Raw genomic sequence first — 15540 nt, forward strand, 5'->3', positions numbered from 1 at the left:
TTTTACACCCAAATAACATGCAAAATCAAACACATCTACATCACGGGAGATACATATATAACACTTTCCGAAATCATAATACTTACAAAAGCATGGCGGCAATATGAAGTTACACATAGTAGTAAAGTTAAGCTTGTAAGCAAGTTTATAAGGCTTAGTGGTGTGGTACTGCCGTACTGGTCTCAAATGAGTGTGTGCATAATTCTAGGAGACACAAGTAAGTAACTAACGAAACTAGTAAAATAAAACATGGGATACACGATATGGTTGGTTCCTAGAGTTGACCGAATGAGTGTGCAAGATAGGCCAGTGCTCCTACAAGGGGTGAGTTAATGTATGTAGCTGGCTCTGATTGCTCATAATCTGACCGTTGATCTGGGAACCTATCATGCTCATCCGGTCCACCAACAATGGCCCCCACTAGAATGTTTGGGTTGGGAGATTGTGAATTCATCACACTGAACCCTGCGGAACACTGGATCTTTCCCGGGTGCACAGCAATCGACGGTAGAGATGATCCCCTATGGTGTATCCTTCGTGGGTACCGTGGACCATACCCCACCATGTACGACATCTTCAACGGGTTGTCTCCAAGCAAGTAATCCACCTAAAATTACAAAAATTAAAAAAAAAATCAAGTTCAACTAACAAGAATAGGAAATCTAACAACACTTTTTCTGGTGGCACTCTTTTACATTCTTTGTTTAAGAAGTTCTTCATAATTGGTTAGAATTTTTTTTTTGTTTGTTTTATTTCTCATCTAATAATTTTCTCTTTTCTGCTCCTGATTTAGTTATGTTGATTAAGAAATAAAACTTATCAAAATTAATTATTTTAAATAATTTTTAACTAATCATATAGAAAGTATTTTAATTGATTAAAACTTATTCAACATATAATAGACACATTTTGTAACCTGTTTCTTAGCTATTGTCCGGAGTCTCCTTGGGGTTACTGTGATTCCACCACAGTTAACAAGCATATGGGATTGGGTCAAGTATTTGGCATATGTTAGCAGAAGGAAGGAGGTGGATGTGACATACTGCATGTTGCTATCACTCATCTTGAAAAGAAGCCCACCTAGTAACAAGCAAGTAACCGTTACAAAAACTGGACCACACACACGCGCAGTTTCCACTGGGAGAGAGGATAAGTAAAAGAATTAAGAAGGAAAAGGGACTTCACCTGGGGTATATTGAGTGGAAGAAAAAGAGGTTCCAGGAATTAGAGAACAGACGAAATTGTCCGCATGACCCTTGTAGTCATGGAGGGATTGTACCCTTTGAACCAGGAATTCCTAAAACCATGGAACACAAAAATGTAAATTTCAAACCATTATTAGTTTTTACTTTCTATCTAGTTTTGCAATATATATACAGCAGAATACATGTGATGGATGAGTAATTTGTACCTTGGAAAGAAGTATTCTTGCTCCAGCATGCTTGTTATCCCACCCAAAGGTGTTGTCAAACTCTGCAGCCCCAAGGATCTGGCCATTAACTTTGATGTAGTTTAGGTACATTGGATTCCTGGTAGCCTTGTGCAGCCAGGCAGCACCCCACAACAGCTCATCCTACCATAATAATTATTCATCAAAAGAATTTGAGTAATGATTATGTCTCATCCAACTAAACTGAACAACATCACTCATATGGAACAGTTGAAACTTTACCTGATAACCAGAGTAAGAGCAATAGAAGGGGCACACATAAGGTTTCAAGGCATTGCTGTAGGATCCCCTGTACTTATCAGCAAACTGGAAGACCTACACTCAGAAACAAAATACTCTTTTAAGATTTAGTTGGGAGCAGTTTGGTCTATTAAAAATAATAATTAGCAAAAATTGAACCAAAGGTTTACTTACCCTGATGGCTCTCCTCACTAAAACTTTGGAGTATGTGGGGTCACTTCTTCTAAAAACAAGAGAAGCAGCTGCAAGAGCTGCAGCAGTTTCCGCGGCAACTTCTGAACCAGGTGTGTTTGCATCTATTTTAAACACGCTTCTTAGTGTGTCCATGTCCTCTGGTCTCTCCCAACAAGCATGGTCCTTCTTAGCGTCTCCCACCTGCAAAGCCAAATAACAAACAAACAAACAAATATCAGAATCTAAAGAAGACTTACCCCATATTTGAAAAAAAAAACTTTTCCATAGTTACTTTCAAAAGGGTATAAGTTGATTTTAGCAAGAGTGTTGTTGTCTTAACTGACCTGAACATAAATGGTGTTTGGATGTGCAGTGGCTTTGAGAAGATAATCAGTGCCCCAGCGAATGGCCTCTCTGGCATTCTGCAACTCACCTTTCATTAGCCCACCAAACTCAATAACGCTCCATGAAAGCATGGTGGTGGTGAAGGCCATGGGAAAACCAAATTTTACATTGTCCCCAGCATCATAGTACCCTCCAACTAAATCAACCTGCATTGCACATTCACACATAAATAAGCAAACCAAAAACAAAAACCAGAAAACATGGTAATGTGAGAGTTGGTATATGCATACGTGCATGGCTGAGCCATCAGAGAGGCCAGAGTCTCTCCTCCAAGACATTCTCTGGTTAGGAGGGAGCTTCCCTGACCTCTGGCCTTCAAAGAAGAGAATGGATTTAGTGAGAGCATCTCTGTAGTTATGAGTGGCAAAGCGAGGGTGGCGATGCATGGGGACTGGGAAGGCATTGGCATGAAGCAGAATTAGAGAGAACAGAGAAAGCAGAGTGGTGATGGTGAAGAAGGAAAAGGAGAAAGTCATTTTGAAGAGGCAATGTGAAAGTGAAACCAGCCTCACTCACTCACTCAACGACCAAACTGCCACACTGAGCTCTTTGGTTGTTCAATCTCTGGTTTTTATAAAGCAAAAGCTGCCTCTCTAACGTTGAGCTTCGTTACAATACAACAATAATTAGGTCCACATCCTACTCCTGCTACAGCGTTTTGTTATGCCTTTTGTTTTTTCATTTTTTTAATAATAGCTAGAGTCTACAAAGGTTTGGGGAAGTTAAACTAGAACTGGAAGAGTTAACTATTAATATTTTAGTAATTGAAATTATATAATGTTATTAATATTTCATTATGAAATTATGAAAAATCTAAAGTTTTTAGACATTTAATTAGTCAATCATACAAGTTTAAAATTAAAAAATGTAAGGTAAAGGATAATATTAACAACTGATATTTCGATGACACTTTAAAAAACTCAAATCAGTTACATACTTACATTGTCAACTTATAAAAAGTATCTTTCATAAGATTTTTAAGGTAATTGTTATAAAATCAACAAAGATAGTAAATATAATAATTGTGACCGAATGAAAATACATAGAAAAACTTTATACAATCAAATGCACATATTATTTATTAAAAATATATAATCTCCATGCATTATTTTTATATTCCTTTCTTAAAGTTTTTTAAGAAATATATTTGGTCCAACTTATTCTTTTAAAAACAAGAAGAAAATAAGAGAGAATGTTATTAAATGGCCCAACTTATTTGGCAAATACATTTGAGTTAATTTTTATATTTTTTTTACTAGTTAAAAAATTCTTTAACATTTAGGTAAATCAGTTTTAGTGTAAAATAATTTTATAATATTATTCAATCACATATCATTATATATGATAAATTTATTAATTTTTATAATAATTAAAAGTATTATTAATGATAACTTTTAATTGTTTGGTAGTTTAAAAAACTTTAGCTATGAAACCAAAAACAAATTGAGTCAAGTCTTATTGTTTAAAAGTTTAATATACGTGGAATGTTAGTGTAAAAGTTATTAAATCTTCAATTAATTATAAATTATTTTTCATCTTATATTTAAGAGTTTTATTATTATATCATCTATTTTATTATATATTTTCTATTCTCTGTCTACTTTTTTGTTGTAATTTTTTTAAAAAAATATTATTTGTACAAAAGTAATTTCACAGACAAAAATTAATAAAATTACTAATACAAATACACTATTCATAATCAAACAAATGTATTAAACCCAACAACATTTTTTGGGTTATCTTTTTATGCATGTTTACGTGAATAGAACATTCCGTCTTTCTGTTCTCTCTCGCCTTTGGATTAACGATAAATGTACTTAAACAGGAATACAGACACACCAATAGTTGGGTGATTCGGTGCATGTTAGGTTTATCATTTAACTTGTTGTGCACAAATTTTGAGATAGTATTTAACCAAATAATGAATTACTTATTAGTGTGTTTGATTTATCATAAGGGATATAAGATTGATTGAGGGTTAAGAAAAAATAAATAAGTAAAAGATTATGTGTTTAATTTCTCATATTAATAAAATTAACAGATTAATAATTAATATTTATCAAAAAAATATTTTATTTTTATTTTTCACGTGCATGAAAATGTGTGTTATAACGTGTTTCTTACTTTTTTATAACAGGATGATATATCGGGTAACCTTCTTGAAGTGTGAATTCGGATTGAATTTTCAACAAATAATATTTTATTTGAATTTTTAAAAAATTATGATTTATTTATATTATTGTGATTCTTTTTTTAATTAACTATTATTTTACTATATTTATTTAAAATGTTACATTAACAGGTCAATACTTTTAAAATTACATAATTTCACTTTTGTATATTTTTTCTTTAGTCAAACTATTTTTTTCCTATATTTTCCTCAAATATTTAGCTTCTTTGATAATTAATTAGTTTACTTTTTACATTACTTAAATATATGAAAGTAGTTGTTTATAAGGATGAGTTTGTTTATTCAGTATAAAGGTAAGATTTTGATATTATATTCCTTGAACAACTTTTAAAAAATAAACATCCTTAAATCCTTAATTATAATGAAATGACATTTCTTTTCAAGGTCACTTTTATAAAAATATAATAATATTATAAATGATATGGTTTGGTTCAATTTTGATATGAAAATCGTAATTGAATAAAAGATATTTTTTGGTTTTTTAGTTAATGAATTCATATTTTCAATTTTGAAGTTAATTTAACAATTTAAATTCGTTTTGAAAATTTCTAGTGTCATCGCACCAAGGCCGTGGATAGTTCGAAGCAATTAAGGTCATTGTCTTAGGCTTCTTTATTTTAGTTGTTATTATGTAAGTTTTTACTTGAATCCGTTTCTATTTTTCAAATTGCAATGGACAATAATATTCTCTGATTGGAAAATTGCCTAAAAGTTTGCTACTTGTCTTAATTAATAATTAGAGGAGAAAAAGCTAAATATCAAAATCATATATATAATTGAAAATTGAATTTGTAGCTTATTATAAGAAATTATACTGTTAATTAGGAGCATGGTTATTAATGTTAGAGATAATTTTTTTTACATTAAGGACTAGAGATATTGATACATGACTTATCATTTACTTTAATTAAAAATAATTTATTCAACATTCTCATTGTTTCTCTATCTCTTTCATATTTTTTAATACCTTAATTGATATCATATTTTTTTAAAAAAATTATTTTGTTTATATTATGTAATGCTTCTTATTTTATTCTTATACTTTATAGTAATAGTAAAAAAATCAAATAAAAAGTAGAAACTTGGTTTTTAAAACTCAAAATAAAAAAGAAAAGTTAAAAAATTAATTCAATCTCAATATACATAAAAAGCATATAAAAATGAGTTTAGTTGTAAAAAAAGTCATAAAAAATTTTAAGAAAATAGTTTGAGAAATAATTTATATAATATTATGTTTCTTTAAAAATTTGACTAAGGCCCTAGAGTTCCTAAACACGGCCCTGCATCGCACTACTTTGGCTAAGTGAAAAGGCGTGGAAAATTATGGACATATTGCGTGTTTGTTTTAGAATTTTGTTTATTTTAATTTGTTTGTCAAAATAATCACAAATCTTCTATTCACAATACACTAACCTTTTAATTATTAAATAAAAATATTAAATATATCTTTTTACTCATTGTTTTTATAAATATTTTTAAAAAATGTAAAGAAGCTTGAGGAAATAACATTATTGGGCTTGGGTTTTAAAGTTGACATTAATTCTTTGGGCGTGTCTTGTTTGCATTATGTAGTTGAACTGAGAGCCCCAAGCTCGTTGATAATTGCTGAGAGAAGTTGTTGCCCATAACTCAAAACAGAGAGAGATCAACAGTGTTCAGTGAAATGAATAAATGTGCCCTATCGATGCTTGAAACTCGGAAGATAAGTAAGGGAAAGGCCAAGAACACAAGCATGGAGAAGACACCGACCTTCAAATTCGCTGATTAGTTATGTAAAGTTGTGATTGTGAATTGTGATGGAGGATTTTTGAGAAAAATATATAAAAACTAAAAAAAGACACAGAGAATGACATAATTTTTTTTATTTCAAGCAAATATATTTTAAATTTAATTTTTTACAAAAAAAATTATAAATTCTTGTAAAACATTTTATTTTTTATTTTTAATAAACATTATATAATTTCTTTAATTCAAAAACAATTTATTTACCCTTCACCTTTCCAAGATCACTCCATCTGAAACTTTTCCGAAATTAATGGTCCATGATGAAAGCCCATACATGGTCATTGAGCTTCAATGGATAAGCTAAAGGAACTTCAGCATTTGGTTCGGTTCCCACTTACATACCAACCTGACCCTACATGTTCATCCCATTTGGATAGACTCAACATGGCATATAATTGGGGGGATATTAAATTACATTATGCGTTTCAAGCGCACTTCTCGTTCTTTGGTTGTTTTCAATACTTTTCAATAAAATGAAATTGTCTTGGTTGAATGTTATAAAGTATCAGTTGAAGTGAATATGGTAAGTCATAATTAGGCAACTTTTGGTTTATTTTGTAATTCTATCATAAGTGAATACGAAGTGTAAAATTAGTTTGTGAAACTATCATAAAATTATCTACTTGTAGATGTAGGCAATGTATTTGTATATTCTTGAGTGACTCATTTTATTTTGTAATTCTGTCAAATGGTATCTAAGTATCTCATATCAGAGACATTCTAAGTTTTTAACGAGGCAGAGGAAAACGCCGGATAAACATTATTAAAAACAACAAATTACTGCACAGAATAGATATATCATAATTAATAGTATAATACTATCAAAAATATTTTGCCCGGCCGAAAAAGGGTGTATTATCAGCATGTGAAGAAGAATAACTTTCCACTATGATTCTCTCATAAAATGATTGAAGTTGTGCTGCATGTGTATCGCATATGCCATACAGCATTATTTGGTTGGACCAATGTATATTTTCCTTAAATTACTTCTTTATTACTTAAGGATGGTTTTGAGAAAGCAAAGGGATATATATTTAAAGCTGCACATTATAGCAGTAGATGGACCAATAGTCTAGACTGGAAGATGAAGGAGCAGCACAAGAGCAAATGCTTCTTAGCAACAGCACATTATATGAAGTTTGATCCGAGAGAAGAAACAAAGAGAGAGTGTGGTAGTAGTATTAAAACAGAAACAAAATGGTCATCATTATACCCTTTTAGCAGTTTTATACAGAACTTTTAAGATCATATATATTTTATGTTAATTCCTTTTATTTTAATGTTTCCCTTGGGGCTTAGCCCCTCTCCCCAGAATAAAAAAACTACACTGAAACCTTACAAGCCGCAATAATAATTTTACGTATTAGTATCATTAACTAGTAATTCAAACCACTAGAAAAAAAGTACTTCACATGTTTAAAGTGAAAATTGTATTTTATATTAAAAGGTACAATGTGAAATTAATAGTAATTGTAACTTTTTTTAATTAAAAATCAAGCTTAAGATTTTATTACGTACAAACATTTAATTCAATCGCCTATATAACGAATCATCACATGCATGAAGAATCCAAATTCAATTCGTGCAAGGCAATCAGTTCATGAAACTAAAAGAAAGAATAAGAATGAAGCATGTATGAAGTTGTAAAGGCGAGAAAATTAGCTGGGAGAACTGAGAAGTGAACTTTTTTCCCGTTTTGCCCTCTCTCGTTTGTTGTTGTTATTTGTTATGTTAAAAAAAAATAAAATCAATTAGGTAACCCTATGGTCAGAAAGCGATTGCACAGATTTGACATAATGACACATCACCATGTGCTTCTGTTGTCCTCCCACATGCAACAGTACGCATTTCATGCCCATTTTCTTCGTATCCCCTCTGCAGCAAAAAATGATAGACACACTTTTTTCTCATTGGTGTAGAACTGGGAAAATAGAACCACCCAATAGTCCAATTTCGTGACCTGGATATGGAATATTAAGGATAGCATAGTATGAATACTTAAATATATGGTTGACTGTGAGCCTCTAATTTCTCGTATTTATATTTGGCTATTGCTAGGTTCGTTGTTGTAGAACTATAGAAAAAGCCCATGCACGGTTTTAACCATGCAAAGCTGGAAAGATTATTTGCAAGTACATGCTTTACAAATGGAGATTTGTACACTAATAATCTATCCTTTTTCAGAATTGGAGGGTGTCATATGTCGTTTTAATTTATCTCGCCACCAGCATGTTCGAGATTTCGCATTGTTATTAATAGGACCAAATTAAAATAGATAAAGTAGGAGATAATTCTCATTAGATTTCATAAAGTTAAATTAGACTTAAATTTAAATTTTAAAATGATACGAGAATTTATTTCTTTGGTAATTGTTATTGGACTTATTGGATTCACAAATGTCTTGCAAATTTTACTATTAATTGAAAATCCTCTCAATGAAAAGGGTGTGTTAGAGATTATATATTAGTTAATGATATAACTAATATTATATAAATTATTTGTCAAACTTAAACTTTAAGTTAGTAAACACCATAAAATATGCTTCTAATTCTAGCATACTAGATAAACTTGTTTTCAAAGTTTCATATGACAAATTTTGTCTCTCAATTTTTCTTTCTCTCAGGAATTTGCCCCCAAATTTTTGCAACATTGTGAATTTTGCTTTTACGTAAAAAAAATTGCCATAATCAAGACATTTTGTGATGATTTTTCTTTTAAACAACCACAATTAATTAAGACAATTTTGTGGTATGTTGTCATTAATTGTGACATTTTTTCTACTTGGGGAAAGAATTGTGATGTTTTATAAATTGAGAGCAAATTTTGAAAAAAAAATAGGGCAAAATTCATGACATTGTAAAACTATAGAGACAAAAGCGTGCAATTAAATCTATTGTTTTCTAAAAACTGGTTTCAGAGATCATTTTTGAAACTATTTTTTTTTTAAAACAGAATTCAAGCATGACTTTAATTTTTATCACAGACGCTATAAATATATATTTTATACATTTTATTTTGTCTACCATCTTAATAATAAATAAGTCTTTATAGAAACAGACAACACAAACATAATCAAGAATATTGCTATAAATTTTGTTTTCAAGTTAAATTTTTTTATAATTTAAATACCTTTTAACTTTAAAAATAAATTTAATATCCACTCTAAACCTTTAAACACATACTTAGTATCACATTAATCTTTTAGTTATTAGCAAAATTAATATAAATAATATATTTTAAATTTTATTAAATTGATTTTTCCGGTAAACAAGACTAATAGCACCAATTGTAATTAATATTTATATCATAGAAAAAAAATAATGTAAAGTATATGTTTAATCTGACTTAATAATAGAATTAAAATGCATCAAACAAAGAGCATAGATGATCATATACTGAAAAAACAAAGAAGAGAACTTGGAAGGATCAAAGAATTGGAATTTTCTTATTATAGATAAAGGGATTACCCACTTTGATGATATTTCTATTTTGAAAGAAATCAATCATGTTAACTTAGGGATATTTTTGTACTGAAAAAAATATAGATAATGGAACGGGCCTCCAACCAAATAACAAGACGCTGGTCAAGAAGCTAACGAACAAAACTGGTAAAATTATGCAGCATAACAACTTTTCCATCCTTCTTTATTTTCTCTACCAGAAGTTCAAAGTTATGGAGTTTTATTGGCATTAAAGCCCATGGGCCTATACACAAGTGGAATATACACTGGCCCATTCCATACCTCGTGGTTGTGCTCTACAACTAGACACACTAACGGGGCACTCGTGCTTGGTGGTATACGACCTAATATCTAGATCTACAATTTGAAGAACATATGATATGAAGGAAATGTTAACAACCCAGTTTGGTTGAAAATGATCATTTGAATTTAGCTTCGTTATTTCATGAGCTACGGGGAATATTTATTTTTAATAATTGTATATTTACTTAAATTTGTGCCATGCATGATATTATATATTTTTTTGGTAAGGATGCATGATATTATATTTAATTCTTCATGTACGAGATTTTTTTAGATACATTTATGCATGAGATTAACAATCTTTACTTAAACAATTTTTACAAGCAACATCTCTTTTTTATCATTTTATTGTCTGAATTAATAAATGAGAAAAAAAGCTTCATGTATCCTAATTACTAGTATTAATTTTAATTTATATATACTTTACCGTTCGTTCTAACTGAGTGTTAATTTTTTAACTTCTTTTATTTAATAAATGAATCTCATATCCCATAAGTTACATGCAATGTATATATACTTGCAAGGAAACATATAACTTTTACATTATTATTATTCTTTAAGAAAAATAAGGAGATTTTATTTCCAAGTGCATATCAATAATGCATTTTTCTAAAAAGAAATTTAATTAGTGCATATAATGGGGATATCTCTGGTGGGGTTAGTTGCTTTTATTAGAGCACTAAAATATATAATCCCTCACAAGACTAATTTTTGGGTATAGTCATCACGTGACTGCTATAGCCACAATAGCCCTATACTATAGGAACTCCAATGAAGTAATACACAGGAATGTAATGTAATGTAACCTTACAAATCACGTGATCTCCTAGGTTCAGCTCAACCTAAAAATATTCTCAACTCAAACCAGAGAAGAATGGGATGCCAGTGTTGTTCAACCAATCATTGTCTTGAATAAACTGTCCAACTGTGAATTGGCTTGCCTCAATGGAGCTGTTAATGACCCTATAACCTGGCCACGTAACCCTACCACTTGTGTTTGAACATGGACCCCTATTCATGTACTCCCCATAATACAACGTATCCAATGCAAATGTTTCATTCCATTCCAACCACCCTGCTGGGTCTATATCCACGTAAGATTTTAACACAACAGTCATAGAGTACATTTTCCAAGGACGTCCTAGGTAGCTCTTGAACGAGGATTTCACAGGGATCAAATCTGCAGCAGCTGCAATCTTGCAGTTCAAGATGGATATGCCAGTGTTTTGGTTAGGGTCCTCTCTGCCTTGTGCCATGAACAAGTTCTTCTGATTTTCGTTTGGCTTGCGTGCGTATAAGTTGCAGTTTTGGAATACCACAGCTGCATTGCCGAAAATGAAGTCTACAGTGCCATAAATGTCACGTTCACGGTAGAATTGGCGCAGGGAATGGACGTAGAGAGTGTCCTGGTAGCCAACGAAACTGCATTGGTAGAAAGCTGAGAAGTCAGCACACCACTTCTCAGTGCCACAGCTTGGTGTTTGTCGGGTCCTGCTGACTTCTCAAATGTTATACCCTTTGCTATGAATCCTGCTCCTACAACAGCTGCAACATACCATTTTCCTTTATTAACAACAATCATAATCATTCTGTTCGAGACTTAATTACATTTAAAATTATTCATCCTTTTTCTTGTAAGGATTGAACACAGATCTTTTTTTCATAAACTTAAGATGTGTTGCCAACTGAGTTACAACTGAATAGTTGCAACATACCATTATTGTCAACGCTGTTAGGATTAGATTTTGGATCATTATTCATAAATGAACAATAAAGAGCAAACTTTGCTGGGAGACACAAACTCAACATAAAGGTATCATTGAAACGAAGAAAGAGAACTAAAAGTCTGTTAACTTTGTACTGCACATTATTTGTCACATGAATAATAATAAAGATCATAAAATTCACTTTCTTTTATCCATGTTATCCCAAAAGAGGAAATTAAAGCATTTTTATTTGTTAAGAGCAAAAGCAGAAAAGTAAAAGGGGAAGCATAGAAGAAAAAACAAGCAAAGTGGACCTAATGGCACTGAAAAAGTAGTTTGGTTGTGATGAGAATTATGCAGATCTTTAGGTGGGCGTGGATAGGCATGTGGACCCTTTACTTTGACCAACCATAGAGGTAACTCTACTTTTCGCGAAAATATAAATAAAATTATCATGTATCTAAGGCCAAAGATAGTCCTACCTCTGCCTGCATGTATTTTTTTTTTTTTTTGTCTTATAAAAGAGTTTCCAATTCTATTTTTATTTCTTCTCATTAGACCACACCGGTTATGTTTTTTTTCTCTGTTCTTTTTCTATCTTTCACCAAGATTACTCACGTCATTTTCTTTCCAAAAAATGGTGTCACCACTCATAGCTCGGAAAATATTAATAAAGAAAACATGCTTTCGGGCAGGAGATCCCAAATCTAGGTTTATTACTGCTACCTTTAACAAGAAATAAGAAATTTGATTTATTTACAATACATATTTGCTAATGTCATTGTGATTGAGACCCGTTGTCTGATGGAGAAGTCCAATTGATATTACTGGATTGCAATATAACTGGAAAAACCAAACAGAACACTGAAAACACAAAATTAGAGTCTTCAAAATTTATTCCCATAACAGGAATAGTTGACGACGGGCAATGATCACAAAAAAAAAACAAGCATTTTGGAATCTAGCTAGTCAGCATTGTAACCAATAATACTAGCATCACTTTGACACTATTTATATTTCATGCATACGTCATTGATAGCTGGGGTAGTTTAAATTTGCAGTGATGCCTTTGAAAATAGTCTTTAAACATATATACATGCACTCATCACCTATCTTTTTTCAGCATTATGTTCAATCACGGAAAGCAGAATCCTCAAAAATTTTAAAATGACAAAGCCTTTTATCTTTTGAACTTTCCTTGGTTTTATTCCAAACATTCAAAACTAAGTTGTGCTTATTCTCACAAGAGGTAGGATTTTACTAGTGTACACACACAAAACAAAACAAAAGATAATTACATGCATCAACCTCTACAACGCTATTTTTCAATGCAATGCAGGAACTGCACGATGTCTTGACAAACCCAAGTAGTCCATGTCTGTCCAAACCATTTAAAATGATCTTCCCACATCTACTTTATGTATTTTAACTACAAAATCACCTAGCAAAATTAGTTTATTAATAATTTTTAAACCAACATGTGGGCTGTGCATCAAGTTGCCATTTTCGTTGTCTTGTTCTAACTTTTTCTAATGATTTTTTTTCTCTGTCTTTGACTTAACAATCACAACGCCAGCCTCAAAGTAGAGCATTTATAAAACTTTATTAAGTGACCGAGCTACTAATCAAATCTCACTTATGACCATTCTATATATCATACCTATTTTTATTTTTCAAAGTTGGAATATCAAACCAAGAAAAAAACATAACTAATTAAAAATAGTAGCAGAAGGTGGGAAGAAGAAAGACATATTTACTGTTGAAAATAGTCCTACATTGGATGTTTAGCAAATTTTGATAAGTACTTATATAGTTCGGTAGGCCACCCCTTATAAACCGGTTTTTAAGGGAATTTTTCGAATGTCTTTGCTACACTATAAATTTAATATGGTATCAGAGCCATATTCTGCCCGATGAATGCTGACGAACCGATTTTTAAGGGGACCTTCCGAATGCATTGCTGCACTCTAAATTTAATACTTACCAACAGTAGCAGATTGAAAAATGGTCCACCCGTCCTCAACATTCCTACTGCCTTTCACTACTGTCTTTCCAATACCGTCTCCAACAAACATTAGATTCGTCTTCTTCCTTATCACTTCCACATTCTCGAAGTATGCCCCCGCCGTTACGTGTATCACAAACCTGTTATCACTTACACTCATTTAATTTTACAACCCAATGAAGAAATATTTCTTACAATCAAATAGGAGAGGTATAATGTAAGAATGAGTTTCTTACATCAGATTGAAAACAGTACATCTAAGTCATATATAATTATACATAGATATAATGTGAGAATGAGTTTCTTAACGTGATTTTTAAATAACTCATATGACTTCTGTATTTTATTTTGACTAATGCTTAATATTTATTCTTTTCACTTATACATAAAAAAAAAAAAAGCTCACTGTATATAGTGTATACATTTCCAATTGAATACATGGCATTATTAAAAATCTTTAAAAAAAAATTGACACTCTACTAACACCTTTCTCTTTTCTCTTAATTTGTATCCCATTGGTACTACGTTTTTACTATGTAATTCATTTATACTAGTGTAAATTATAATCAATCACATTGGTCTGAAATAAAGTATTTTGTTATGTACCTAGTTGTGCTTGAGTTGGGAGCCACAGACAGTGCTTCCCCTATAGTGGTGAAGTTGCCAGTGCCATCTTTGGCAACAACAAGATTGAACTTGGTCTCATTCACTTTAGCTTGAAGAAGCTTTCGGTCTTTAGAGGACACCCACGAAGGGAACCCCTTTTGCATCTTTCCATATTCTGGAAACACCTCATCAGATTCCGAAGAAGTTGTTAATTTCTCAACTCCAGGCACTTTGTTCAGCATGGCCAACGAGTTGCTCACGTGATGCGATATTTGAAGCAGCTTCTTCTCGATTCTGTCCCCCACGCGCCCTTTGCTGTACGCAAAGCCATCGAGGCACGTGTACAAGTTGGTCATTGCTCCACTCAGCAGAGTCTGCAAGTCATGGTGCAGTTTAGACCCTATGGTGCTCTTGATGGAGAGATCGTCGATGGTGGCTTTGAGCTCGACGCTGGTGTCTTCAAACAGTTTGAGACAGTCGTCGAGGGCTCTCTGGTCGAGTGGGTTGAGGTTTTTGAGCATCTTTTTGAGGCCGCTGCAGTTGTAGGACGTTGATCTTACCTCGTACATGGTATGGTTGACCACTGAGGATATCACTTGTGGGACAGATTTTGTTGTGAGATCTGGGAATGTGGCTAGTGTTAAGACACATAGGTCTGGGTAGAGTGTTCCTTCGCATGTGGATTGGGCTACTACTTGTATGTGCTTTTGGAAATGGAGGTGTTTATGTTTTTGATCTGGGACTCTTGTTGTTTGGGTGTTGGTTAAATGAGTTGTTCCAAAGAATAGTAGAGAAGAAATCACGGTCAGAATGGATGCAAGTGTGAGGTTGTTCATGATGTGATAGGACTTAGGAGGTGGGTTAGGATTACTGTGTATGTGTAACTAGCTAGCAGGGTACGTGCTGTGGATAAATAGAGTGGTTGGATTGTAACATGGAGTGGGGTGTTTCACGTTGACACTGTGAAACTATATATATATATATATATATATATATATATATATATATATATATATATATTTTATTTTTTATTTTTTTATTTTTATTTTTATTTTTTGAAAAAAAAATGAGCTAGCTTTAGTCATAATGTGACATGGACCTCATACTGACTAGGTTAAATATGCCACCTCGATTAATTGAACTCTCGAGTATGCAACGTGTTGTTATGCGTGAGATCCTTAATCATTTTAGCTCCTGCATCAAGTACTGGAGCT

At 32.0% G+C, this 15540-nt stretch overlaps 1 protein-coding gene and 1 pseudogene across 1 annotated transcript; both read right to left on the reverse strand.

The window, feature by feature from the left end:
- Positions 1-40: 40 nt before the first annotated feature.
- LOC100789144 (endoglucanase 17) lies at positions 41-2827 on the reverse strand. The gene is made up of 8 exons (XM_003536830.5): positions 2500-2827; positions 2209-2415; positions 1865-2065; positions 1673-1765; positions 1412-1573; positions 1186-1297; positions 917-1080; positions 41-607 (listed from the first exon to the last, which is right to left on the reverse strand). Exons 1-8 carry the CDS (start codon positions 2743-2745, stop codon positions 275-277), a joined length of 1518 nt encoding a protein of 505 aa, XP_003536878.1. The 5' UTR covers positions 2746-2827; the 3' UTR covers positions 41-274.
- A 7840-nt stretch (positions 2828-10667) lies between these two features.
- LOC100789666 (pectinesterase-like) lies at positions 10668-15196 on the reverse strand (annotated as a pseudogene).
- Between the last annotated feature and the right edge of the window lie 344 nt (positions 15197-15540).

This window comes from Glycine max, chromosome 10 (genome assembly GCF_000004515.6).
Source record: "Glycine max cultivar Williams 82 chromosome 10, Glycine_max_v4.0, whole genome shotgun sequence".
Classification (NCBI taxonomy): domain Eukaryota; kingdom Viridiplantae; phylum Streptophyta; class Magnoliopsida; order Fabales; family Fabaceae; genus Glycine; species Glycine max.

Coding starts and splice junctions, on each gene's coding strand:
- LOC100789144 (XM_003536830.5), bottom strand. CDS start 2,745: ATGACTTTCTCCTTTTCCTTCTTCACCATCACCACTCTGCTTTCTCTG. Junction 2,066..2,208: donor CAAACACCATTTATGTTCAG/GTCAGTTAAGAC, acceptor TTGGCTTTGCAG/GTGGGAGACGCTAAGAAGGA. Junction 1,766..1,864: donor TAGTGAGGAGAGCCATCAGG/GTAAGTAAACCT, acceptor TTCTGAGTGTAG/GTCTTCCAGTTTGCTGATAA.